General features: G+C 41.3%; 2 protein-coding genes across 25 annotated transcripts in view; both read left to right on the top strand.

Moving 5' to 3' along the window:
• kifap3a (kinesin-associated protein 3a) overlaps positions 1-3023 on the top strand; it is a 230844-nt gene extending 227821 nt beyond the window's left edge. For all 3 annotated transcript variants that reach the window (XM_041208146.1, XM_041208144.1, XM_041208145.1), the window contains one exon: positions 2240-3023. In XM_041208146.1, the coding sequence (XP_041064080.1) occupies positions 2240-2382 (143 nt within the window). In that variant the 3' untranslated portion in view covers positions 2383-3023. The remainder of the gene's footprint in view (positions 1-2239) is intronic.
• A 3649-nt stretch (positions 3024-6672) lies between these two features.
• odr4 (odr-4 GPCR localization factor homolog) overlaps positions 6673-25586 on the top strand; it is a 97134-nt gene continuing 78220 nt past the window's right edge. For 5 of the 22 annotated variants that reach the window (XM_041208802.1, XM_041208813.1, XM_041208815.1 and 2 more), the window contains exons 1-3: positions 6687-6796; positions 11438-11543; positions 12220-12317. The gene's annotated coding sequence lies outside the window, so the exon portion shown is untranslated. Of the gene's footprint in view, positions 6797-11437; positions 11544-12149; positions 12318-17417; positions 17499-25586 lie in introns of all 22 variants that reach the window. The other 17 variants (XM_041208807.1, XM_041208801.1, XM_041208806.1 and 14 more) reach the window with 15 other exon arrangements.

Genomic DNA, 25586 nt, shown 5'->3' with positions numbered 1-25586 from the left:
CCACTTGCCTGGATGAGTGTAGCTCCAATAACACTCGAAGTTTGATACCATTGAAAACAAAGCAGCCTGCTTGACATCCACAAACGTTAATTCCCTCCACCACCAACAAACAGTAGCTGCAGTGTGTGCTATCTACAAGATGCACTGCAGGAACTCACCAAAGCTTCTTAGCTTTCCAAACCCACGATTGCTACCATCTAGAAGGACAAGGGCAGCAGTCACATGGAAACACCAGACCTGGAAGTTCCCGTCCAAGCCACTCTCAATCCTGACTTGGAAATATATTGCCGTTCCTTCACTGCTGCTGTGTCAAAATCCTGGAACTCCCTAACAGCACTGTGGGTGTACTTACACAACATGGACAGCAGCGGTTCAAGAAGGCAGCTCATCACCATCTTCTCAAGGGCAGTTAGGGATGGGCAATAAATGCTGGCCTAGCCAGTAATGCCCACACCACATAAATGAATAAAAAATGTTAAATTAAATATACTACTCAGCCTTCTAAATGCACGTGAAAATAGCTGGCTTGCAGAAAGGCTTTCAAGTTGGATGTGGCTCAAACCGGTTGTTCTCTACAGCTTGCATTACCAATGTAATGTTTACAGTTTTACACATGTCACTTCCTCACTTTTAATTTCCAGCAATGGTCTTTTTATTTAACTATGGATTTGTTTGAAATAAACAGGTGTCCAAAATTGTTAATTTATGGCCTTTTTTGATAAGCTTCAAAGAAGGAAACTTTAATCAAGCTGTTCTGGGTTGGAGCTGAAGTCCTGAGAAGAATACTATAGTAAAACTGGGAAGCAGCAGGCATTTAGTGATTAACAGCATGAAAGTGTGCACAGGTCAAGTGAGCTCATTTGTAAGATTTTTCTTCAAATGCAGGACTTGAAAAAGGGACCTTTTACTGTAAACATTATACTGATATGTAGTGTATATACTGGAATGAGGCTAATTAACAAAGCACATAACATTTCCTGTAGTATGTTCACTACCTTTAACTGTCTAGTCTGCATAACTTACACTAGATGCTTTAAACATAGATTAATTTTTGAGACATAAAGGCGTTAATTATTTAAAATGATCAAGCCACCACAGCTTAACTGTAAGGTTGATTCATTGATGATGAAATTGTTTATAGGACCTGTACAAAGACACATGTCTACATAGCCAGTAATTTGAGTGACAGACTTGAAGTCTCAAATGTGGTTAATCTGCTAACCGTCAGCTTGGAATAGTTATTAGTCTCACCCAGGTATACCTAGAATGAGTTTACTTTCTGAATGGTGGTGCATTGTCATAGAGGCTGTCCTTTGAATAAGATGTTAAACTTAAGTTCCACCTACGGCCTACTTCTGCTCCTGTTTCACATGTACGTATGTTTCAGTGGTTCACGTTAAATGATAATAGTCAAAGAAAAGCAGGAAGTTCATCTGGTATCTTGGTCAATATGTTTTGATTCGACACCATTAAAAATGGATAAGTGCTGCTCCAATAACACTCAAGAAGCTCGACACTATCCGGGCTAAAGTAGCCCATTCAGTTGGCATCCCATCCATCACCTCAAATATTCACTCCTTCCATCAGCGATGCACAGTGGCAGCAGTTTGTACCATCCATAAGATGCACTGCAGCAACTCACCAAGGCTCCTTGGACAGCCCTTCCAAACCCATGACCTCTACCATCTACAAGGACAAGGACAGCAGATACATGGGAACACCACCATCTGCAAGTTCCCTTCCAAGTCGCACACCATCCTTACTTGGAAATATATCGCCATTCCTTCACTGTCTTTGGGTCCTACAAATCCTTGAATTCCCTCCATGATGGCACTATGGGAGTACCTATATCACATGAACTGCAGCGGTTCAGGAAGGCAAGGGCAATTAGGGATAGACAATAAATGCTGGCTTGTGAAAGAGTAAAAAAAAATGGCCATTGCTTTGTGGAATCTTGCTTTGTGCAAATTGACTGTCACATTCTGTCAAATTAAGTCATTTTTTTGAAGAAATTCATTAGATCTGAAGTGATGACATGCAAAAATATTATAGGCTACTATTACAAGTCTGTTTTTGTTTAGCATGCTTTATCAAATCTGAATCATTTTCTGAGCTAAATTAAAAAATGAAAGTTTTGTATAGTTACTTGCAAAATATCTGAAAAATCTAGTGCTGAACCTGAAATCTTATACCCTATCCTTTGACGTATTAATTTTTTTCACTTTTTTCCTGATTTCAGTATGGCAATTGATGGGTTTGGTCAGGCAGTTAACTTTCCCGGGCGCCCAGTCACTGCCTATGGTTACCGTCCAGATGACCCTTACCTCTATCCATTTGGAAGCAGATAAGCTCAGCAAGAAATATTTATTACTGCTTTTGTAATACTCCTTGTATATAATTGAATCTGTAATGTTTTGTGGATTCTTGCCAGTATTGCATGTTGTGATAACTAACTTGTGACCTGTACAGTTTTGGGCTGTTTTTATTTTGAGTATTTATGTAATGACCAATGCTCTGACATAATTGAAAATATTAGTTGTATTTTATTCTCATGTATACTACAATTTCTGTCCATCCTTTTGGATAGCTAAATGAGTCTGAAGAATGTAACTGAAGTAGATGGTCTGATTTACAAACAGTAGTCTTAAATAAGTGAACACTAAAAGCTAATGAGTCTGCTATTTAAATTATAGGGTTTCATGTTTATCTATCTTTAAAGATATTTACTGTATTGAATATAGTATTCCAGGCTGGGTTTATTCTGCCATTTATAGAAATGGTTACATAATTGCAAAGATACATATTTTAGCTCTGAATAACTTGAATTGTATTACTTGCAGGTTGACGCACTACTTTTGTTCTGTTTGTGCTTTAAACTTGTTTCTATTTCTATTGCCATTAATGTGATCTATGAACAAATGTAAATTTTAAATAGATTTGACACATGTTCCACCTTACATTAGCATTGTATTTGTTTTGCATTATATGAACCTATTGAATTAATAAATGAGAACTTAAACAACCAAAATGTTACTGTCCTTTTACAGTTCTATATTTATTTAAACAATTATTTCATCTGGTTTCTGACTGAAGATTTGCTGGAAAATATCATTTAGAGATTAGATAAAAACAGAAATGGCGTTAAAACACTCTACAGGAGAAGTCAATAAATTAATAATTACAGATTTAAAAAGGAGTCCCTTTTACCTAGTTGACTGGAAAGGCTTCTAATGCGCAGTCTCTGATGACAGGCCAAGTAAGATGCTTGTTCTATTGTCATTCACAGGAAATTACATGGCTTCTAGGTAGGGATCAATATGCTGAATTGCACCATAACAGTCTGGGATAGACTTGAAGGACCAGTTGGTTTTTTCCCTGATATTTTTGCATGTAAATAAAGCAATCTTTTCCTTTCTCTCCCAAAGGATGTCAGTGTTACTTTGTGCCGTGGAATTATAGGAAATAGTTCTATTTCAAACTCCCCAGAGGTGGTGCTGAGTGGGAGCTAGATGCTTCTTTGTGGAAGAGACACTCAAGACAAGTTCGTCTCAAGCTATATATGCACATTTCAGCAATCTTTTTATTGACTTATATAACAGCTGCTAGATTCTAAGCACACCATTTTTAAAATTTATACAGCGAAAGGACCAGTGTTGGGCTGGGATGAATTATGTTAGGCAGGCTTTACTTTGAGATTATCATCAGACAAATGACTTGTCGAACTACTTATTTCTTTCTAATGATGGAGGATTCCTCACCTAAATGTTGCCAATTCAAACTCTTTCCTATTTCTCATTGTCGAAAACGGCCACATTGTGACAAAATTACTTCTCCGAAAGGAATATGTGATCCAGACCTTTCCAATTTTAACTGATACAACTAACATGCCCCACTTTTAAATACATGTGCAAGAAACATGAACTGTATCTTGCAATTTTATCCTGTAGATTGGTGCCAGTGAATATACGCTGATGCATACTTCTTGGATCACCTATCAGGTATTCACCCCATGTGTAAAGTGTACACATAATCTATCAAGAAATTTATAATTATTTTGAGATCCGCTGGGAATATTTCAAATGTGTTTGGTGGAAGCAGAACTCAAATGGGATGCTAGAGAAAACAAAATCTGACCTCAAACCATGGACACCAGGGAGATGTGGACTGCACCACCTGTATGTGAATAGTTGAATTCCACAAAGTATGTGTTCAGGAGGAGCTTTAAAGTTTAACCAACTGCATTGTAAGAGTACAGTCCACCAAGCAAGAAGCCCCCACAGAAGAAAAAGAATGAGATATGAAAAAAGCACAAATCTGTGACAAAATCCCTTCAACACCAATGCCTCCGCTGTGTTGTATAATTCTAAACTAAAGAGTTTGCAAGGAGGTCTGCGCAAGTGGTTCCTAAATTTGTAAGGTAGGAAAGCCAAGGCAAACCTGAAAAAGGTGACCATTTTCAGGGAAAAAGGACTAACTTAAGCACTGGAAAGTACAGTGACATGATAAAATGAGGCAGAAAGCACCCATATGCCTGCAATAATTGCAGTTACATGGAAACCTAATTCAACAAAGGGTATATCACAGATAGCCCAGAGATGAAGAATAAAACTGGAGTTGATCTTTGCATACTTCTATAAGCTTTTACTTACACATCACCGACATACACATTGCCTCCCACCAAAAAAAAAGTTTTGATGTTCCTCTTTAAGTTTCTATAATGTCCACCACCTGCATACAAGAAAATATAGTTATCAAAGGATTATGCAACAATCTTCAAAAAGGCAGAATAGGTGGAAGTGTTGGCAGGCAATTCCACCTCAGAAGGCGTCACAGGCAGGGCAGAAATGTCGCCATCCAACATCTGCTTTCCAGCAGGGGTCACTGGCTAATGATCAGGAGTGAGCAACCTCATTGAGTTCTCTTCCCTAATTCAGAGCTGCTGAATTCAACTCTAAAACACGCTACTGCCATTTCTGCTGAGGAATTAATTCAGTACAGAGTACTACTGTAATCCACACATTTTTATTCGATATGGCTTAAGCTGATCGAGTAAAAGACTATCAGTTATTTGACCTTTAAAGTACTTGGGTTTTATTGTCCAGAGATAGAATTCTGTGCTGTGAAATTCTAAGGTTAAAATGACCATATAGAGATAAATCCCATTAGGCTATTACCCCAAGTGTCTCAGCTGATTTATCAATTGTCAGATCAGCCATTTCCTTTGTATCTTGTCCTGGACTGCATTTTGTTAGGGAAACCGCTCAATCATAAATGTTTAGACCATCAGCCTTGCTCAGTGATAGAACTCACATCCGCGTCAGAAGGTTGTGGGTTCAAATCCCATTACAGACCCTTGAGCACATAATGCAGATTAATAAATCTCATTGCAGTACTGTTGAAGGAACTACCCATCAGATCAAGGTATTTCCCTCTTTGTCCATGGCAGGGAAAATCTTGACATGCATTCTCCTGAACTGTCTACTTCCTGTGGCTGAGGAAATCACCCCAGAGAGACTGTGGTTCTAGACCTTCTAGGGGAACCTCTGACATTGCCTTTGTTACTGGGCAAATCCAAAAGAAATGTCAAGAACAACACCAGGAACTCTTCATTGTATTCATCAACCTGACCGAAGCATCTGACTCAATAAATTGCAATGCTCTGTGGATTGTGCTCCAAAGACTTGAATGTCCAAGAAACCTTCATCACAATCCTGCAGCTTCTGCACGATGATACGACTACAACTGTCTTGAGGAGGAAATCTTGAAACAGATGCCTTCAATATCTGGACCAAGCAAGGCTGTGTGATAGCCCCCATACTATTTGCAATCTACTTGCCAGTGGCTTTTTAAAGATCAACTGCTCTCTGATATGAGTGTTAAATACCACCTAAATGGAAAACTCTTTAACCTCGTCAACTCCATGTCAAAACTAAATTGACCACCGTAGACATACATGATCTACAGTTTGTGGATGACTATAGTGTCTTTGTCCAAAACACTTTTTACAGTCTGGTACTTTTTTTGAAGCAGTAATTAACAGTTAATTTGTCTGTGATGTTCATTGAGGGATAAATTTTGGTTAAATGTAGCAACTTTCACGTCTTCCCTACATCCTAAAGTGGTTCACAATTAAGTACTTACGTACAGTCATTGCTGTAACTTAGGGAAATACAACACCAATTTGTGCATGGTGAGATCCTGCAAAAAGCAATGAAATGAAATCATGAATTAATTTACTTTTGGAAGTGTTGGTTGAGTAATACATGTTTCCCCAGACACCAAGATAGCTGCTTATTCGGAAAGTGCCATGGGATCTTTCAGGTCCACTTGAGATTGAGAGGGTAGATGTTACCTGAGTTTAACATCTCACCTTAAAAGCAGTAGGAATTATGTGCTCAAGCCTCTAGACCTTGCATTCAAATTGGCAATAAAAATACACAAATACATTTTTTTAAGAAGTATGTTAAATCAATGTTTCAATCCATTCGCGTAGCTAAAATAGACTCCGGAACCTGGAATCATGACGCTGCCCAGTTGCACTGTTCGCTGTACGGCCGCCGGCCTGCAGGGGGCGCTGTTTTCACTTGAACGCGCAGCGCGCGCCCAGCCGTTAACCGCAAGTTTCCCGCCCTCGAGCGCGTGCGTCGCGATCCCGGCGGTTAGGGGCGACACGTCATCAGTGTGGGCCAACCTGCGCTGATTGGCCGAGAGCCGGAGCGGCGAAATCTGCTAAAAAAAAGGGTCGCTACTGGAGAAAAAGTGAGAGAGAGAGAAAAAGCGAGCGAGGTAAGAAAAGGTACATTAAATACTGATATCTGCAGAAGCAGTGGTACAGGGGGCCGCGTTTCACTAAACTTACTGAAAGATGGAGCCAGAGAGAGAGCCGAGAGTATCGTGTCTCTAACTTATTAAATCTACCGACTGTTCCTCACATTCAACATAAACTATTGTTTTACACGGCTGGAAATCCGAGACAACATCATCCAACAGTAAGATGGGAGGCATTCTCATTCAGGCACCTGCTACTTTATTATTATTTGATTATTTTTCCTGTTGTTACTTTGCTGACCTATTATTGTTTGGAAGCTGTTTGTTTGGTGACATATCCTGAGATGACGTCTTCACTGTGAGATCACATTTCCTTGTGACCTCATAAGATGATTGTTGCCCATTTCTCCTCCCTCCCCCCCGCAATGGACAAAAATGGCTCAGTTTTTAAACTTTATTAGTGAAAATACTGGATCAGATTGTGATCTTGCAGTTGCTGCTACTGTGGCCATTATCCATGGTTGACCCTATTTTAACCCATTATTTCCTGAAGGCTGATGCTCCAATGCTGGAAATGACATCTTTCAGGTGAAATGTTAAGCCAAGTCTGCCCTGCTATGTGAATGTAAAAGATCCTTAGGTGCTATTTTAAAGAAAAGCAGAGAAGTTATCCCTGGTGTCCTGGCCAATATTTATCCTCCAATCAACATCCCAAATCAGATCATCTGGTCGTCATTGCATTACTATTTGTGGGAACAACATCTCCAGTTCAGAAGTATTTCATTCGCTTCAAAGCAACACAAGAAATAGGAGCCGAAGTAGATCACTTGGCCCTGGCCCGGCTCCACCATTCAATATGATCATAGCTGATCTTGGGCTTCAACTCCATTTTCCCATCTGCTCTTCACACCCCTTAATTCCCTGAGAGACCAAAGATCTGTCTATTCCAGCCTTAAATACATTTAGCGATGGGACACCCACAACCCTCTGAGATAGAGAATTCCAAACGTTCACAACTCTTTGATTGACATAATTTCTCCTCATCTCGGTTCTAAATGATTGGCCCCTTATCCTGAGACTGTGCTACCTTGTTTTAGATTCCCCGCCCATCGGAAACAACCTCTTAGCGTCAATTCTATCAAGCCTCTTTTGAATTTTGTAGGTTTCAATGAGATTGCATCTAATTTTTCTAAAGTCCAGAGAATATAAGCCCAATTTACTTAAACCCTCAATATAAGACAACTCTCATCCAAGGGACCAATTTAGTGAACCTTTCCTGTATTGCCTCCAATGCAAGTATACCCTTTCTTAAATGTGGAGACCAAAACTGCACACACCACTCCAGATGTGGTCTAACCATAACCATGTACAACTGATGTTTTATTCTTGTACTCCAATCCTCTTGCAATAAAAGCCAACATGGCATTTGACTTCCTAATGCTTGCTGCACCTGTATGCTAACTTTCTGTGTTCCTGATATGAGCACACCCAAGTCTCTTTGAACATCAATGGGTACAAGTTTCACATCATTTAAAAAATACTTTCCTACTTTATAAACCTTCTGTCATCTTGTTACCCACTCAATTAACCTATCTATTTCTCTTTGCAGCCTCTCTGTGTTCTCCCCACAGCTTACCTTTCCACCTAGCTTGGTATGATCAGAAAACTTAAATACATTCTCTCTGTTTCTTCATCTAAGTCATCAATTTAGATTGTAAATAGCTGAGCACTGATCCTTGTGGCACTCCACTTTTCACTGCCTGTCAACTTGAAAAAGCGCCGTTTATGCCTACTCTTTAATTTCTATCTGTTAGCCAATTTTCTATCCATGCTAAAATATTACCCCCAACTCCACGAGACCTTATCTTGCCTATTAGCCTTTTGTGTGGCAGCTTATCAAATGCACTTTAGAAATCCAGGTATACTACATCTACTGGTTCTGCTTTACCTACCCTACTAGTTATATCCTCAGAAAACTCTGAAACATTAATCAAACAGGATTTCCCTTTAGTAAAACCATGTTGACTTGTTCTAATCATACCAAGCATTCCTAAGTGCAGTATTAAGACTTCCTTAATAATAGATTGCAGCATGTTCGCAACAACTGATGTTAGGCTAACTGATTTGTAGTTTATTGTTTTTTTCTCTTCTTGAAAAGCTGTGTAACATTTGCCAACTTCCAATCTAATGGGATAGTTCTCAAATCTAAGGAATTTTGGAAAATCATATCCAGCATATGTAATATCTCTGCAGCTATCTCTTTTAGACGCCAAGATTGTAGGCCATCAGGTCCCGGGATTTGTCAGATTTTAGTCCCTTAAGTTTCACCAAAATTTTTTTTTTGCTGATATCAATTTCCTTAATTTCCTCACTTTTTAGCCCCTAGGTTACTGCCTACTTTCTTGTCTATGTATGAAACCTATGTGTATACAGACAAAATATTTGTTCAGTGTTTCTGCCATTTCCAGATTCCCCATGATAATTTCTTTTATCTCTGCTTCTAAAGGAACATTTATTTTAGCTACTCTCTTTTAATACTTTTAAAAACTCTTACAATCTCTTTTTATTTTTGTGACTAGTTTATCCATATTCTATTTATTCCCTTTTTCTCAAACTTTTGATGGCCCACTTCTGCTTTCTAAAACTCTCCGAATCCACAGATTTGCCACTGTTTTTTGAACATTGTAAGCATCTCCTTTTAATCTAATACAGGTCAAGTATCCACTATCCGAAACCCTCGGGGCTGATTGTGTTTCGGATTTCAGATAATTTCAGCTTTCGGATACCGCGTATAGACCTAGGCTAACTATAGTCTAAAGTAAATAAAAAGGCAGAAAAGTAAGATGTAACACTGCACAACAAATAAAGAGTACCTGTGATAAGTTCCCACTGGTGGTGCCATCTGCAATCCTGCTTATAGGAGAAGGTAAACTGAAGAAAAAATGGCAAGGTAAATAGTGCAGACAAACAAATAGACTTCTGTGCTGAAGGTCGATGAGATTAAAAAAAAATGCAGTTTTTAGATTTCAAATTTATGGATAAAGGACACTTGACCTGTACTATCCTTAACTTCCTGAGTGAGCCATGGATGGGTTTTTCTTGCTGAGTTTTTGTTTTTTCAATGGAATGCATTTTTGATTGAATTGTGTCTTTAAATGTTCGTTAACCTTCATACCTTTCAGTCTATTTACCCAATTAACCATAGCCAGTTCTCCCCTCATACCTATGTTTTGTTTAAGATTCTAGTTGGTGATTGGAGTATGTCACTTTCAAACTTAACCTGGAATGCGATTGTTTTATGATCGCTATTTCCCAATGGACCTTTTACTATAACCCTGCTTCATTACGTAATACTGAATATAAGATAATTTTATCCCTAACCGGTTCCACAAAGTACTAGTCTAAGAAAATATCACAAAAACATTCTACAAACTCACCTTCCAGACCACTCTTGCCAATTTGATTGTCCCAGTCTATAAAAAGATTAAAGTCCCCCACAGGTAATACATTTCCAATGTTACAAGTTCCAATAATTTCTTGCTTCATGCTCTGCCCAATGGTATAACTACTGATAAGGGGCCTAGAAACTACTACCACCATTGTTTTCTGACTCTTGCTATTCCTAATTTCCACCCATACTGATTCTACTATGTGATCTTCTGAGGCCAGATTCTCTCTCATTAATGTCCTTATGTAATCCTTTCTTATCATAAGGACATAAATAAGAAGCACTTTGAGATGTCAAGTGACTGAAAGGAACTAATTAGGTTTATCTGTTTTAATTGAATTTTTTATTTATAAAGGTAGTGAAAGGGAAGCTTCTGGTAGCAGGAGTCAAATAGATTATCTTCATGGATTTCAGTCTTTGAATTTTCTGCATGTTGACTGTACTTTTGAGTTCTTTTACTGGACTGATCACAAAAAGGTACCATCTGGTACCATGTTTTCCAGTGTATGGGTAACTTGGCATTAATTTCCAGGCCAGTCCAAAGTTGTGATGCCTATTAAGACCTTTTCATTAAAATGTTGTACAGTGCTTTGAAAACCTTCTCCTTAAATGTATGCAACGTTCCATCTAAGTTTTTAAAATCTTTGCTAAAGGCTGATTTACATATTGGGATACCAGCAGATGCAGATGTTTCCCATATTTAAAGTTGAAAATTTGTGTTCCCAGGAATGATAGGCGAATTCTCAATTTGAGTGTGAGCTGACCAAAAATTGCCCTTGCAACACGTGATCCTTTTTGTACAAATTCACTGTTTGCATTTGCAATAATTATACTTTATTGTATGCTCAATATCATAATACTTTAACATTACTGTTCAATTTATCTTATCAATTTACCTTTACTACAAAATCTCCTCAATATTTCCCCATTCCAAAAATGTTTGCTGATTGCCTGCTCTGTGTCTTACGACTATAATGTGTGAAAATCAATGAAAATATTATCAAGAAGACTCTGCTAAACTTCACTTACCAAAATATTTTGGAGGTGAAATTCCTCTTGTTTATAATTTAATGAAAAGGCCTGGTTGCTCAAAGTTTTCTGGTATGACTACCCATTTGAAGAATTTAAATCCAGGGTTCTTCCCTTGCTACTTCTTTCTCTGGAGAATTGGTATATATTCAACTTGCAATCTGCTTTTCCAATCTTCGTATTTCTTCCTAGAATTTCCATTCCTACCAAAACAGAATGTGTATTTTGAGGAACTTCTGGAGTCTCTTATGTTCAGTATATGAAGCACTGTAAACCATTCGAAAGGAGATATACGAAGGTAGATATCTCAGCATTTCTATAAACATAAGTGTCTGCAATCCATATTCTTCTCAGTTTAGTTAACATTTGTCAATTCTATGTAGCTTATGGGGGATCTATTTGAAAGTTTCTGTGCTGGGATAACTCACATTGTGAACCTTCCCTGTAATAGTCACAAAAATGTAAAAGTCAAACTTGAGGAAAGCTCAACTCTCTAAATTTCCAGCAGACCCAGACTAGGATTTAGATGTGCTTTGAACTTCCCTGAAGGTTATAGCTCTAACATCCTGCCTGGCATATTATTTCTGTACATTTTCTTCTGGTGTCTGATATGCATTTATTCTTTTCCTCCTTATATCTATGACTTCTATTGTAGTTATTGTTTTAAATAATGTTCAGGTTAGTAACTGCAGATAAATCCTCAATAAACTCAAAATATTGTTGAAATAATTGTTAAGAAGAAAGTGCGGTCTACATTTGCCCTAGAATCATAGATGTTAGGAAAGGAGATTGTAAACCCTTATGTTGTTATCTTGTATGCTTTAAAGCTGCTGCTAGAGTTTCTCAAAATAGATTTTTTTGTGGAATTACACTCCTTTAATATTATGAAGTTTAACTCCTTTAGGGGATATTGAATTATGGGCAGCTTTTCTTCATTCATGATGTCACTGGAGTCAAACTTTATGTTGTCACAGGAAGGGAGTTCTAAATAGAATATCTGTTCCAAAGTAGCTGCAACCAGCAGCTCTAAAGCGTACAACAGGATAACAAAGGGTGACTTGAGTAAATACCGGTAAGTGTAAAAGAATCTATCTCTCTTTATATAAAAAAGCATTGTGTGGCATTAAATCAGCTATACTTTTCCTTTAATCCTACAATGTAAATAGCATAAAATGCAATGACACTGATATCTCGAAAAAACTCAGCGGGTCTGGCAGCTTCGGCGTAGAAGAAAAGAGTTGACGTTTCGAGTCCTCATGACCCTTCCACAGAACTGAGTGAACATGAGGAGAGGGGTGAAATATAAGCTGGTTTAAGGTGGGGGGGGCGGAGAGAATTTGGGGTGGTGGTGTGGTTGTAGGGACAAGCAAGCAGTGATAGGAGCAGATAATCAAAAGATGTCACAGACAAAAGAACAAAAGAGCACAGAGGAGTTGAAGGTAGTGATATTATCTAAACAAATGTGCTAATTAAGAATGGATGGTAGGGCACTCGAGGTACAGCTCTAGTGGGGGTGGGGTGGAAAGACTAGCGGGGCACAAAAGATTTAAAAATAATGGATATAGGTGGGAAAAGAGAAATCTATATAAATTATTGGAAAAAAACAAAAGGAAGGGGGGAAGAAACGGAAAGTGGGTGGGGATGGAGGAGGGAGTTCAAGATCTAAAGTTGTTGAATTCAATATTCAGTCTGGAAGGCTGTAAAGTGCCTAGTCGGAAGATGAGGGGCTGTTCCTCCAGTTTGCGTTTGGCTTTACTGGAACAATGCAGCAAGCCAAGGACAGTCATGTGGGCAAGGGAGCAGGGTGGAGTGTTAAAATGGCAAGCGACAGGGAGCTTTGAGTCATTCTTGCGGACAGACCGCAGGTGTTCTGCAAAGCGGTCGCCCAGTTTACGTTTGGTCTCTCCAATGTAGAGGAGACCACATTGGGAGCAACGAATGCAGTAGACTAAGTTGGGGGAACTGCTTCACTTGAAAGGAATGTTTGGGCCCTTGGACGGTGAGGAGAGAGGAAGTGAAGGGGCAGGTGTTGCATCTTTTGCGTGGGCATGGGGAGGTGCCATAGGTGGGGGTTGAGGAGTAGGGGGTGATGGAGGAGTGGACCAGGGTGTCCCGGAGGGAACGATCCCTACGGAATGCTGCCGGGCCGGTGGCGGGGGGGGGGGGGGTGAAGGGAAGATGTGTTTGGTGGTGGCATCATGCTGGAGTTGGCGGAAATGGCGGAGGATGATCCTTTGAATGCGGAGGCTGGTGGGGTGATAAGTGAGGACAAGGGGGATCCTATGATGGTTCTGGGAGGGAGGAGAAGGCGTGAGGGCGGATGCGCGGGAAATGGGCCGGACACGGTCGAGGGCCCTGACAACGACCGTGGGTGGAAAACTTCAGTTAAGGAAGAAGGAGGACATGTCAGAGGAACTGTTTTTTAAGGTAGCATCATTGGAACAGATGCCACGGAGGCAAAGGAACTGAGAGAATGGAATGGAGTCCTTACAGGAAACGGGGTGTGAGGAGCTGTAGTCGAGGTAGCTGTGGGAGTCGGGAGGCTTGTAATGGATATTGGTGGACAGTCTATCACCAGAGATTGAGCCAGAGAGGCCAAGGAAGGGAAGGGAAGTGTCAGAGATGGACCATGTGAAAATGATGGAGGAGTGGAGATTGGAAGCAAAATTAATAAATTTTTCCAAGTCCCGACGAGAGCATGAAGCAGCACCGAAATAATCATTGATGTACCGGAGAAAGAGTTGTGGAAGGGAGCCGAAGTAGGACTGGAACAAGGAATGTTCCACATACCCTATAAAGAGTCAGGCATAGCTGGGGCCCATGCGGTTACCCATAGCCACACCTTTTATTTGGAGGAAGTGAGAGGAGTTAAAGGAGAAATTGTTCAGTGTGAGAACAAGTTTAGCCAGACAGAGGAGAGTAGTGGTGGATGGGGATTGTTCGGGCCTCTGTTCGAGGAAGAAGCTAAGGGCCCTCAGACCATCCTGGTGGAGGATGGAGGTGTAGAGGGATTGGACGTCCATGGTGAAGAGGAAGTGGTTGGGGCCAGGGAACTGGAAATTGTTGATGTGACGCAAGGAGTCAGAGGAATCACGGATGTAGATGGGAAGGGACTGGACAAGGGGAGAGAGAAGGGAGTCAAGATAACGAGAAATGAGTTCCGTGGGGCAGGAGCAGGCTGACACGATCGGTCTACCGGGACAGTTCTGTTTGTGGATTTTGGGTAGGAGGTAGAAGTGGGCCGTCCGAGGTTGGGCGACTATCGGGTTGGAAGCTGTGGGAGGAAGATCTCCAGAGGTAGAGGTAAGTATGCCAGACAACAACAGCACCAGCCTTGTCAGCAGGTTTGATGACAATGTTGTGGTTGGACCTGAGAGAATGGAGTGCAGTAAGTTCAGAGAGAGACAGATTAGAATGGGTAAGAGGAGCAGAGAAATTGAGACGACAAATGTCACGCCGGACTAATGTCAACTCGCAGACACTTCCTCCTACCTCTCCCTGGACCATGACCCCACCACTGAACATCAAGCCATTGTTTCCAGGACTGTCACTGACCTCATCTCCTCTGGAGATCTTCCTCCCACAGCTTCCAACCTGATAGTCGCCCAACCTCGGACGGCCCACTTCTACCTCCTACCCAAAATCCACAAACAGAACTGTCCTGGTAGACCGATCGTGTCAGCCTGCTCCAGCCCCACGGAACTCATTTCTCGTTATCTTGACTCCCTTCTCTCTCCCCTTGTCCAGTCCCTTCCCATCTACATCCGTGATTCCTCTGACACCTTGCATCACATCAACAATTTCCAGTTCCCTGGCCCCAACCGCTTCCTCTTCACCATGAACGTCCAATCCCTCTACACCTCCATCCCCCACCAGGATGGTCTGAGGGTCCTTAGCTTCTTCCTCGCACAGAGGCCCGAACAATCCCCATCCACCACTACTCTCCTCTGTCTGGCTAAACTTGTTCTCACACTGAACAATTTCTCCTTTAACTCCTCTCACTTCCTCCAAATAAAAGGTGTGGCTATGGGTACCTGCATGGGCCCCAGCTATGCCTCTCTCTTTATGGGGTATGTGGAACATTCCTTGTTCCAGTCCTACTTCGGCCCCCTTCCACAACTCTTTCTCCGGTACATCGATGATTACTTCAGTGCTGCTTCATGCTCTCGTCGGGACTTGGAAAAATTTAATAATTTTGCTTCCAATCTCCACCCCTCCATCATTTTCACGTGGTCCATCTCTGACACTTCCCTTCCCTTCCTTGGCCTCTCTGGCTCAATCTCTGGTGATAGACTGTCCACCAATATCCATTACAAGCCTACCGACTCCCACAGCTCCTCACACCCCGTTTCCTGTAAAGAATCCATTCTTTTCTCTCAATTCCTCCGCCTCCGTGGCATCTGTTCTGATGATGCTACCTTCAAAAACAGTTCCTCTGACATGTCCTCCTTCTTCCTTAACAGAGGTTTTCCACCCACAGTCGTTGACAGGGCCCTCAACTGTGTCCGGCCCATTTCCCGCACATCCGCCCTCATGCCTTCACCTCCCTCCCAGAAACATGAAAGGGTCCCCCTTGTCCTCACTTATCACCCCACCAGCCTCCGCATTCAAAGGATCATCCTCCGCCATTTCTGCCAACTCCAGCATGATGCCACCACCAAACACATCTTCCCTTCTTCCCCCCCCACCCCCACCAAACACCACCTGCCCCGTCCCCTGGCGGCATTCCGTAGGGATTGTTCCCTCGGGGACACCCTGGGCCACTCCTCCATCACCCCCTACTCCTCAGCTCCCACCTATGGCACCTCCCCAAGCCCACGCAGAAGATGCAACACCTGCCCCTTCACTTCCTCTCTCCTCACCGTCCAAGGGCCCAAACATTCCTTTCAAGTGAAGCAGCATTTCACTTGCATTTCCCCCAACTTAGTCTACTGCATTCGTTGCTCCCAATGCGGTCTCCTCTACATTAGAGAGACCAAACGTAAACTGGGCGACTGCTTTGCAGAACACCTGCGGTCTGCCGCAAGAATGACCCAAAACTCCCCGTCACTTGCCATTTTAACACTCTACCCTGCTTTCTTGCCCACATGTCTTTCCTTGGCTTGCTGCATTGTTCCAATGAAGCCAAACGTAAACTGGAGGAACAGCACCTCATCTTCCGACTAAGCACTTTACAGCCTTCCAGACTGAATATTGAATTCAACAACTTTCGATCTTGTACTCCCTCCTCCATCCCCACCCCCTTTCTGTTTCTTCCCCCTTCCTTTTGTTTTTTCCAATAATTTATATAGATTTCTCTTTTCCCACCTATTTCCATTATTTTTAAGTCTTTTATGCCCCGCTAGTCTTTCCACCCCACCCCCACTAGAGCTTTACCTTGAGTGCCGTACCATCCATTCTTAATTAGCACATTAGTTTAGATAATATCACTACCTTCAACACCTCTGTGTTCTTTTGTCTGTGACATCTTTTGATTATCTGCTCCTATCACTGCTTGCTTGTCCCTACAGCCACACACCCCCACCCCTAACTTCTGTCACACCACCTCCCCCCCCCCCGCCCTCGCCACCTTAAACCAGCTTATATTTCACCCGTCTACTTATATTCGCTCAGTTCTGTGGAAGGGTCATGAGGACTCGAAACGTCAACTCTTCTCCGCCGATGCTGCCAGACCTGCTGAGTTTTTCCAGGTAATTCTGTTTTTGTTTTGGATTTCCTGCATCCACAGTTTTTTGTTTTTTTCTTTGACACTGATATCTCTCTATATTGCCAGCAGCTGTCAGCAAACCAGAATACTGAGAACTAAGTTAAAGAAAAAAACAACAATTTTATTTCAAAAAAATACCAGGAGGAATTATGGTCCCGTAATCTAACAGGGACAGTTCAAATTACGCAATAAACTGTAAGCTAATCAAACAATTTCATTGTTTCGTAAATCTCCCAACACACCAATAAAGAGAAAAAAGTTGCCTTCCAAACACAATAGTTTGAAACAAACTCTTAAAGATTAACAGAAAAATAATGCTGTTTCTGCACGTCATTACCTTGGATTAGTTATTTCACATCTAATTTATGTTGCCAGATAAGCAAAGGTGGCTAATGCTGACTACATTGGCTTCTCCTCCTAACAACAGAAACACAGATTTATATATTCCCTTCAATGTATTGAAAGGTCCCAAGGCACTTCGTAGGAACATTTGACACTGAGCCAAATGAGATATTAGGACATATGATGAAAAGTTTGGACAATGAGGTAAGTCTCAAAAAGTGTCTTAAAGGAGGAGAGAGAGAGAGGGACATAGCGATGTGGTGAGTTTCCCAGAGGGAATTTCAGAGTTTAGAGACTTGGCAATTGAAGTCACAATGATGGACACTTAACACAAACCCAAAATCAGAGCTACGCCAATTTACTTTGACTTACAATGATTGAAATTGAAGACATATACACAATAGAAAACACTATACTGTGTTTGCCTGTATCTATTTTTTAGAAGTTATGGATGTATCTAGTAACGCTGCTTTGTCAGTAGTGCTTTCTAACTCTAACTCCATTGTTGATCCCTAACCATGAAGCATAAACCTAAATTATGTGGTGTTAATTGTGATTTCTAACCCGAGTCCTAACACTGTAACTGTCTAACCCTAAATCACACAGTATTAGTAGTCAATTTGTTGTTATCTATGGTGCAGGGTGACTGGGCATTAATACTTCTTCCTCTGCAGATTTAGGTAAAAACAAAATACCTGATAATCAGAATATGGTATGTTACTGTGTCTCTTTTCATTATCTGTGTATCCGGACTGTTGTTGCATAACAAAATGCACAATTTTTCACTCCTAATCCGCATTAATTGCAGTCTTCAAAAAGGAAATCTCTCAGCTGCTAATTGGCAACTATGATCACAGTAGCTTATTCTTCAAGTAAGAGCACACGCTGTGTTACATTACTTATTTTTGTTTCTTGGAAGTCACATCTGGTCACCTTTCCAGCCCTATTGTTTAAATCTGAGGAGTTTCTGCAGGGCCATTTAGCTTCAATGCTAGTTGCAGCCGTGGTCCAAACATGGCCAGAAGGGCTAAACTCCAAAGGTGAGAGTGACCATGTTTGCCATCAAGACTTCTTTCAAATGAATGCAGCTCCAAGGAGACCTAATAAAATTGAAGTCGATGGGGTTCAGTGGGAAAACTCTCCATTGGTTGGAGTCATACCTGGCACAAAGGAAAATTATTATTGTTGCAAGCCAGTCATCTCAACTCTTGGACATCACTGCAGGAATTCCTCAAAGCAGCACTTAGGCCCAACCATCTTCAACTGCTTCATTAATGACCTCCCTTCCATTATAAGGTCAGAAGTGGGGATATTTGCTGATGATTATACAGTGTTCAGCTCCATTCATAGCTCCTCAGAAAATGAAGCAGTTATGCCCACATATAACAAGACATAGACAGTGTTTGGACTTGGGCTAATGCATGATATGAATGCAGCTTGCCACTTAATAGTCAGTCAATGACCACCTCCAACAAGAGAGAACCTAACCACCTCTCTTTGACATCCAATGAAATCACCACTTTCATCAACATCCTGGGGGCTAGGGGTTCACCATTGACCAGAAGCACAGCTTGACCAGTAACTCAGCTTGACCAGCTATGTAAACGATCTGGTTACTACAGCAGGCCAGAGGCTCAGTATTATGGAGGAAATACCTCAGATTCTGACTCCCCAGATCCTTTTCTCCACCTACAGAGCACTAAATTGGAATTGGGATGGAATACTCTTCACTTATTTGGATAGGTGCAATGAACAACAAGATGTTTTGTATCCAGCACAAATCAGACTTGATACGCACCTTCTCCGCTCACTCCACCACTGGCACACCCTGGCAGCTGTGTACATAATCTACAACAGTGTTTCCCAGACTATTTTCCAGTGTGACCCCATTTTAACAACTGAAACTCAATGTAACCACAGACAGCATCAAAAACAAAAGAGTAATAAAGCAGCATGGTAACATTCAGTATACAATTATTAAAGTTTGCATATTAGAGATGAGGATATAATGCATCATGTAAATATGAAAACCTGTGTTTTTAAAGTACTTTGTAAAAATGTTATTGTATGTACTCATGAGATTTTTAGCCAAGCTTTCCATATTCCCTAGCGATTGAAGACTCAATGATGCCCCTCTCCCCTTACCCCCTCCTCCACACACAGTAATAAGCCCATCTCACCGCCCCCACACGGTAATCAGTCCCTATCCTCACCACACACAATAATCAGCTCCTCTCCCCCCACACACAGTAATCAGACCCTCTCTCCCCATACACTGTAATCAGCCCCTCTCACCCTACACACCGTAATCAGCCCCTCTCCCCCGACGCAGAGTAATCAGCCCCCTCCCCCCCACACACCGTAATCAGCCCTCTCCCCCACCCCCCCAAAACACTGTAATCAGCCCCTCACCCCCCCAACACACACACCGTAATCAGCCCCTCTCCCTCCACGCAGAGTAATCAGCTTCTAACCCCCGCACACATTGTAATCAGCCCCTATGCCCCCTGCACACAGTAATCAGCCCCTAACCGCACTGCACACAGTAATCAGTCCCTATCCAACCCCTGCTCACAGTAATCATCCTCTAACCCCCACACACAATAATCAGCTCCTCTCCTCTTCCCCTCCACCCACCTCACACAGTAATCAGCCCCTCTTTCATCCCCCACCCCCTGCCACTCCATACACACCTCCTCCCCCCCCCCCACCCCCACCTGCCTTGATCTCGTTGCCACTGCGTGCAAAGCAGAGTCATCAGCCTGGAGTGAGGAGCCTGTACACCAGGCTGACAAGCACAAAGACAGTAAAGTTTTAAACCACCACTCACCACTTCACCTCAGCAACATGACTTCTTGGTTTTTCCCATAATCAGTCACTGAGTTATGCTGTCCCTGCCTGCATCAAGTTGATGCACAAACATCCCGAGTCTGCTAGGCACTCACTCCTAAGGTTAAAGGGTGCCTTGGGGTCACCACCCATTCCTTGCTTTTTGGTGGCATCAATCCAGAATGTCCAGGGCTGTCCCGCTAGAGTCTCCTCTCCACAGTTGCCATTTCTGCACTGTGTGAGGTGGGGGGTTGGGGGGGTGGGGGGGGGGGGGCGGTGGTATAGAGGAGCACGGTGGGGCTATCCCTGCAATCTTATTGGCAGTTGTGACCCACAGTTTGGGAACGGTAATCTACACGATGCATGGTAGAAACTCACCAAGACTTCTTTGGCAACATCTTCCACACCCACAACCTCTACCATCTAGGGGGACAAGGGTAACAAGATGGAACATCATCACCTGCAGTTTCTCCTCCAAATAACACATCATCCTGACTTGGACATGTGTCATTGTCCTTTCAAACACCATTGGGTGAAAATCCTGGATCTTGCCACCTACCATCAGCACGTGACCTTCAGCTGTTCAAGAAGGAGACCTACTGCCACATTCTCAAGTACAACTGGGGAAGAGCAATAAATACTGGTCAAGAATAAATTTTAAATAAAACATCCTGTGTTGAACACATGACCTTCTGACTCACAAGTGTACTAACAACTTAGCTAATCAATCAATCCACATTGGTGTTTACTGGGCACACAAGAAAATAGCCTGAAATGCGTTGGCCCACCCTATTCCTCCATCCCAACTTATTTCATTCATCTATCTAAACTAATCTTGAATGTTGTAAAGCTTGTGCCTCTTTCACTAATTTTGGAAGTGAATTTCACAGTTTTATAACTGCATAAAGAAGTTTCTCTTGCTTTTAGTTCTAAATCCCTTGCATTTAATCTATGGACTTCATTTTTGATCCCTTGAATACCGAAAACAGTTGGCTTCTAGCTACCTTCTCTCATTCTATCATAATTTAAAACATTTCAATCGTATCACCTCATGACTTGTGCTGTTCTAACAAAAACTGACTCATTTTTGTCATCTTTCCTAACCCTTGTATTTCCTCATACCAGGCTGCATCCTATTAAATCTGCATAATGTGCTATCTGATGCCTTAATATCTTTCCTATAAGCGTGGTGCCCATTACTGTACTCTGAGGTTTTATTAAGATTTATATCAGCTCATCTTGACTTTTATATTCTACATGTTTTACAATAAATCCTAAAATTTCCTTAGTTTTTGCAGTCTTAACAACTTCATGGCCATGTTGATGGTATTTGCTGCCCACCATGTGGAGTAGCTGGACAAAAAGACATGGAGGTCTCCAGATGGTGGTAACACCCTGACCAAGATTTACTATATACGCATCAGCAGCGGATGGAGGACATCCCTACAGGATGTCCGGACTTGTTGAGGTGCTGATGTAGGATCATACCACCACCTTGTGTTTGGCAGCTGGTGGAATTTGAATTCAATAAAATCTGGAATTGAAAGCTAGTCTCAGTAATGGGTGACCATGAAACTATCATCGAGTGTTGAAAAAACCCATCTGGTTCACTAATGTCCTTTAGGGAAGGAAATCTGTTACCCTTACCTGGTCTGACCTATGTGTGATTACAGAGCAATGTGGTTAACTTTTAACTGTCCTCTGAATGGCACTAGCGAGCCACTCAGTTCAGTGGCAGTTAGGGATGGGCAGCAAATGCTGGCCTTGACAGTGACGTCCACATCCCATTAAAGAGTTAAAAAAACCATGACCTGCCTGCACCCATTCAGATCAAGGTGGGCAACATAAATACCTCATCTAAATGATTGCAGCATTGGCCTGAGTGGCTCCTGCACTGCTTTCTACTCCTGAATGTTGCCTGAGGCCCCTGAATGCAGCAGGAGGACACAACACCTCTAAAAGCATTCCAGAGTACTTCCAGATACTCTGTAATAGAAAAAAATCCAAAATTTAACTTCACTACAATTGGGATTCTCGCCCTTTAAATTATTCTACTGTGGGACTCATCTTGCAGCTTTATGCATGTTTTTTCTTGAGTAAATAAAACAAGTGCTGACTCAACCTTAGATGCCCAAATTTGAGATCCTAGCATCACATAAGACATTGGGCTGTGACATCAGGATAAGTCTGAATCAAAACCTCTGGTGCATTTAGGACCACACCGATATGCTGCCTCATCCTGGTACAGGAAGCAACCGGCATTGCGGGTGGTACTAGTGGAGTGGCACATGGCCTCCGCAGTGTTACTGCAGATGGCACTACATGAGGAAACTTCTCACCCTAAAAGTCCTTTGATCTCAGCCTTGACTATGATCACTGACAGAGCACCCTCTGGGATATAGAACTCCAAAGATCCACAATACTCTGAAGAAATTTCTCTTAATTTCAGTCTAAAATGGCCCTTATCCTGAGGCTGTGCGATCCATGTCTACACTCCCCAGCCAGGGAAACATTCTTTCAGTATCTACCTGGTCAAGTCCTCTCAGAATCTTTAATATTTCAATGAGACCATATCTAATTCTTCTAAATTCCAGAGAGTATAGGTGCATTATACTCAATCTCTCCTCAAGGAACAACCCTCTCAACCTAGGAATCAATCTAGTGAACCTTTGTTGCACCCCCTCCAGAGCAAATATATTCTTTCTTGGATTTGGAGATCAAAACTGTACACAGTGCTGTACTTCAGGTGTTGTCTCACTGAAGCCCTGTGCAATCGCAGCAAGACTCCCTTTCTCCTTTGCACTCCAACACCCTGGGAAAAAATGCCAACACAAAATTTATCTTGCTAATTGCTTGCTGTACCTGCATTTTAATTTGCTGTATCTGTTGTACAAAGACACACAAATCCCTTTGAACATAACAGTCTTTCTGTTCTTTCCCCCAAAGTGAATAACCCCACATTTCCCCACATGGTACTCCCATCTGCCAGCTTCTTGCCTACCCACTTTCTCTATGCCTTTGCAGAATCATTGTTTTCTCCTCATAGTTTACTTTTCTTTAACTTGATACATTACACTCAGTCTCTTCGCCTGAGTCATTGATATAGATTGTAAATAGCTGAGGCCCCAGCACTGACCCTTACGTCACTCCAATTGTAACAGTCTGTCAACTTGCAAATGACCCATTTATTCCTACTCTCAGTTTTCTGTCCTTCAACCAATCCTCTATCCTTACTAATATACAAGTGTTACTACAACCCCAGGAGCCCTTATCTTGAGCAGCATCTTTTTGTGTAGAACCAAATGAAATGTGTTTTAAAATCAAAATATACTACATTCAGTGGCTCTCCATTACCTAGTTGGCTGGTTGCATCTTCAAGAACACTCTTAATAGATTTGCCAAACATGGTCAAGTCCTCTCAATCTTTAATATTTCAATGAGACCATATCTAATTCTTCTAAATTCCAGAGAGTATAGGTGCATTATACTCAATCTCTCCTTAAGGAACAGCCCTCTCAACCTAGGAATCAATCTAGTGAACCTTTGTTGCACCCCCTCCATGAAACTTTGCTGACTCTGCATACTCACGTAACTTTCTAAGTGCCCTGTTACCAATTCCTTAATAATGGATTCCGACATTTCCCAACATCTGATGTCAGGCTGATTGACTTGTAGTCCCCTGTTTTCTCTCTACTATTATTCTTGAATAGTACTATTATATTTGCTATCTTGCAATTCCATTTTAGAATCTAAGAAATTTTTGAAGATCACAACCTGTGTATTCATTGTCTTCACAGCCACCTCTTTTAGAACCCTGGGATGTGGGCTGTCAGGTACAGGGGATTTGTCAGCTTTCTATCCCATTCGTTTTTCCAGTACTTTTTCTTTACTAATACTAATTATTTTAAGTTTCCCATTCTTATTAGAATTTTGGTTCCTCACTATTTCTAATATGTTTTGGTGTCTTCTGTGAGAAGATAGACACAAAATATTTGCTTCACTTCTCTGCTATTTCCTTATTTTCCATAATAATTTCTCCTGTTGCAGCCTCTAAAGGACTTTTGCTACTCTCTTCCTTTTTATATATTTGTAGAAGCTCTAACAATCTCTTTTTGTATATCTGGCTAGGTTTTTTTCTCATTTTAGTTTATCCCTGTTTATTAATGTTTTGGTCATTCTTTGCTGCTATTTAAAGCTCTCCCAATCCTCTAACTTATGAATCATCTTTGCAATATTCTTAGCCTTTTTTAAATCTAATACTATCCTTAGTGACAGATGAATCTCTTTTCCCATGGTGTTTTTATTTCTCAATGGAATGTTGATTCATTGAGAATTATGAAATATTTCTATTTATGTTTACTATTTCTCATCCACTGTCATGCCTTTCAACCTAATTTCCCAATCTACCTTGGCCAACTCACCCCTGATTTGTGTCAGGACTTGCTATGTCGTTCTCAAACTCAGCGTGAAATTCATCATGTTATGATCACACTTTCCCAGAGGATCCCTTAATGTGAGATTATTAATAACGCAAAAGAATATCTGAAATAGCCTCTTCCCTGATTGGTTTCATTTCACAATGTATTATTTGAGGAAATGTCTTGAATTCATCCCATGAACTCATGCTCCAAACTAACCCCTGGCCCTCCATCATCTTTCTAACATTTTGCTAGTCTTTTCGAAATGCCAAGTAACTTTGAATATTTAGTCACTAACCTTGCTCGCCATGCAACCACCCACATTCCTGTAATGGCTATTAGATCAAAACCATTTCTCTCTATGCCATTAATTCATTTCTCTTGTTATGAACATTTTGTGCATTCAGATAAAGCACCTTTAACTTTTTACCATTTTCCTTGATTTAAACTTATTCACTGATGCATTATTACTGTTAACCTTTTCTCGCTTCCTACTGCACCCTATATAGCCCTGGCTATATGGTGTTCTAGGATACTGGTCCCAGTTCAGTTGAAGTGGAGCCTGGCCCAAAGAAACAGTTCTCTCTTTCCAGTGCCTCATGAATTAAATTCCTGAACCAGACACCACTCTTGAGCTATGCATTCAACTCCTTCATCTGTGTGATCCCATCCCAAATTGTGCTTGCTCAGGTAGTAATCCAGAGATCATTATCTTTAAAGCTCAATATTTTAATTTTGACTCCAGTTCCTCAGACTCCCTCTGCAGGTCAAGCTTGAAGTTTTTGGCTAAAATTTATTTGCATAATCACAAGCTTCCATGAACAAGTTCAATTAGGCAAACTAATAGAATTTATTGTTTTGTTTTCAAAAAATTCTATTGCTAGTGCTCCTTACTGTTTTAAGAATGTGAATCTGATGCAGAATTTAGCTGCTGAATTTGGGTTTATCAGCAAAATAAACATTTGCTTTCTTTCACCAATGACTAACCCGATTTAATGAAAATGAAAGTTACTTTAAAAAATGATACTGAACTAATTACTAGTTT

The sequence above is a fragment of the Carcharodon carcharias genome, chromosome 16, assembly GCF_017639515.1.
Source record: "Carcharodon carcharias isolate sCarCar2 chromosome 16, sCarCar2.pri, whole genome shotgun sequence".
Lineage (NCBI taxonomy): Eukaryota > Metazoa > Chordata > Chondrichthyes > Lamniformes > Lamnidae > Carcharodon > Carcharodon carcharias.
This window is presented reverse-complemented; position numbering and strand designations above follow the sequence as displayed.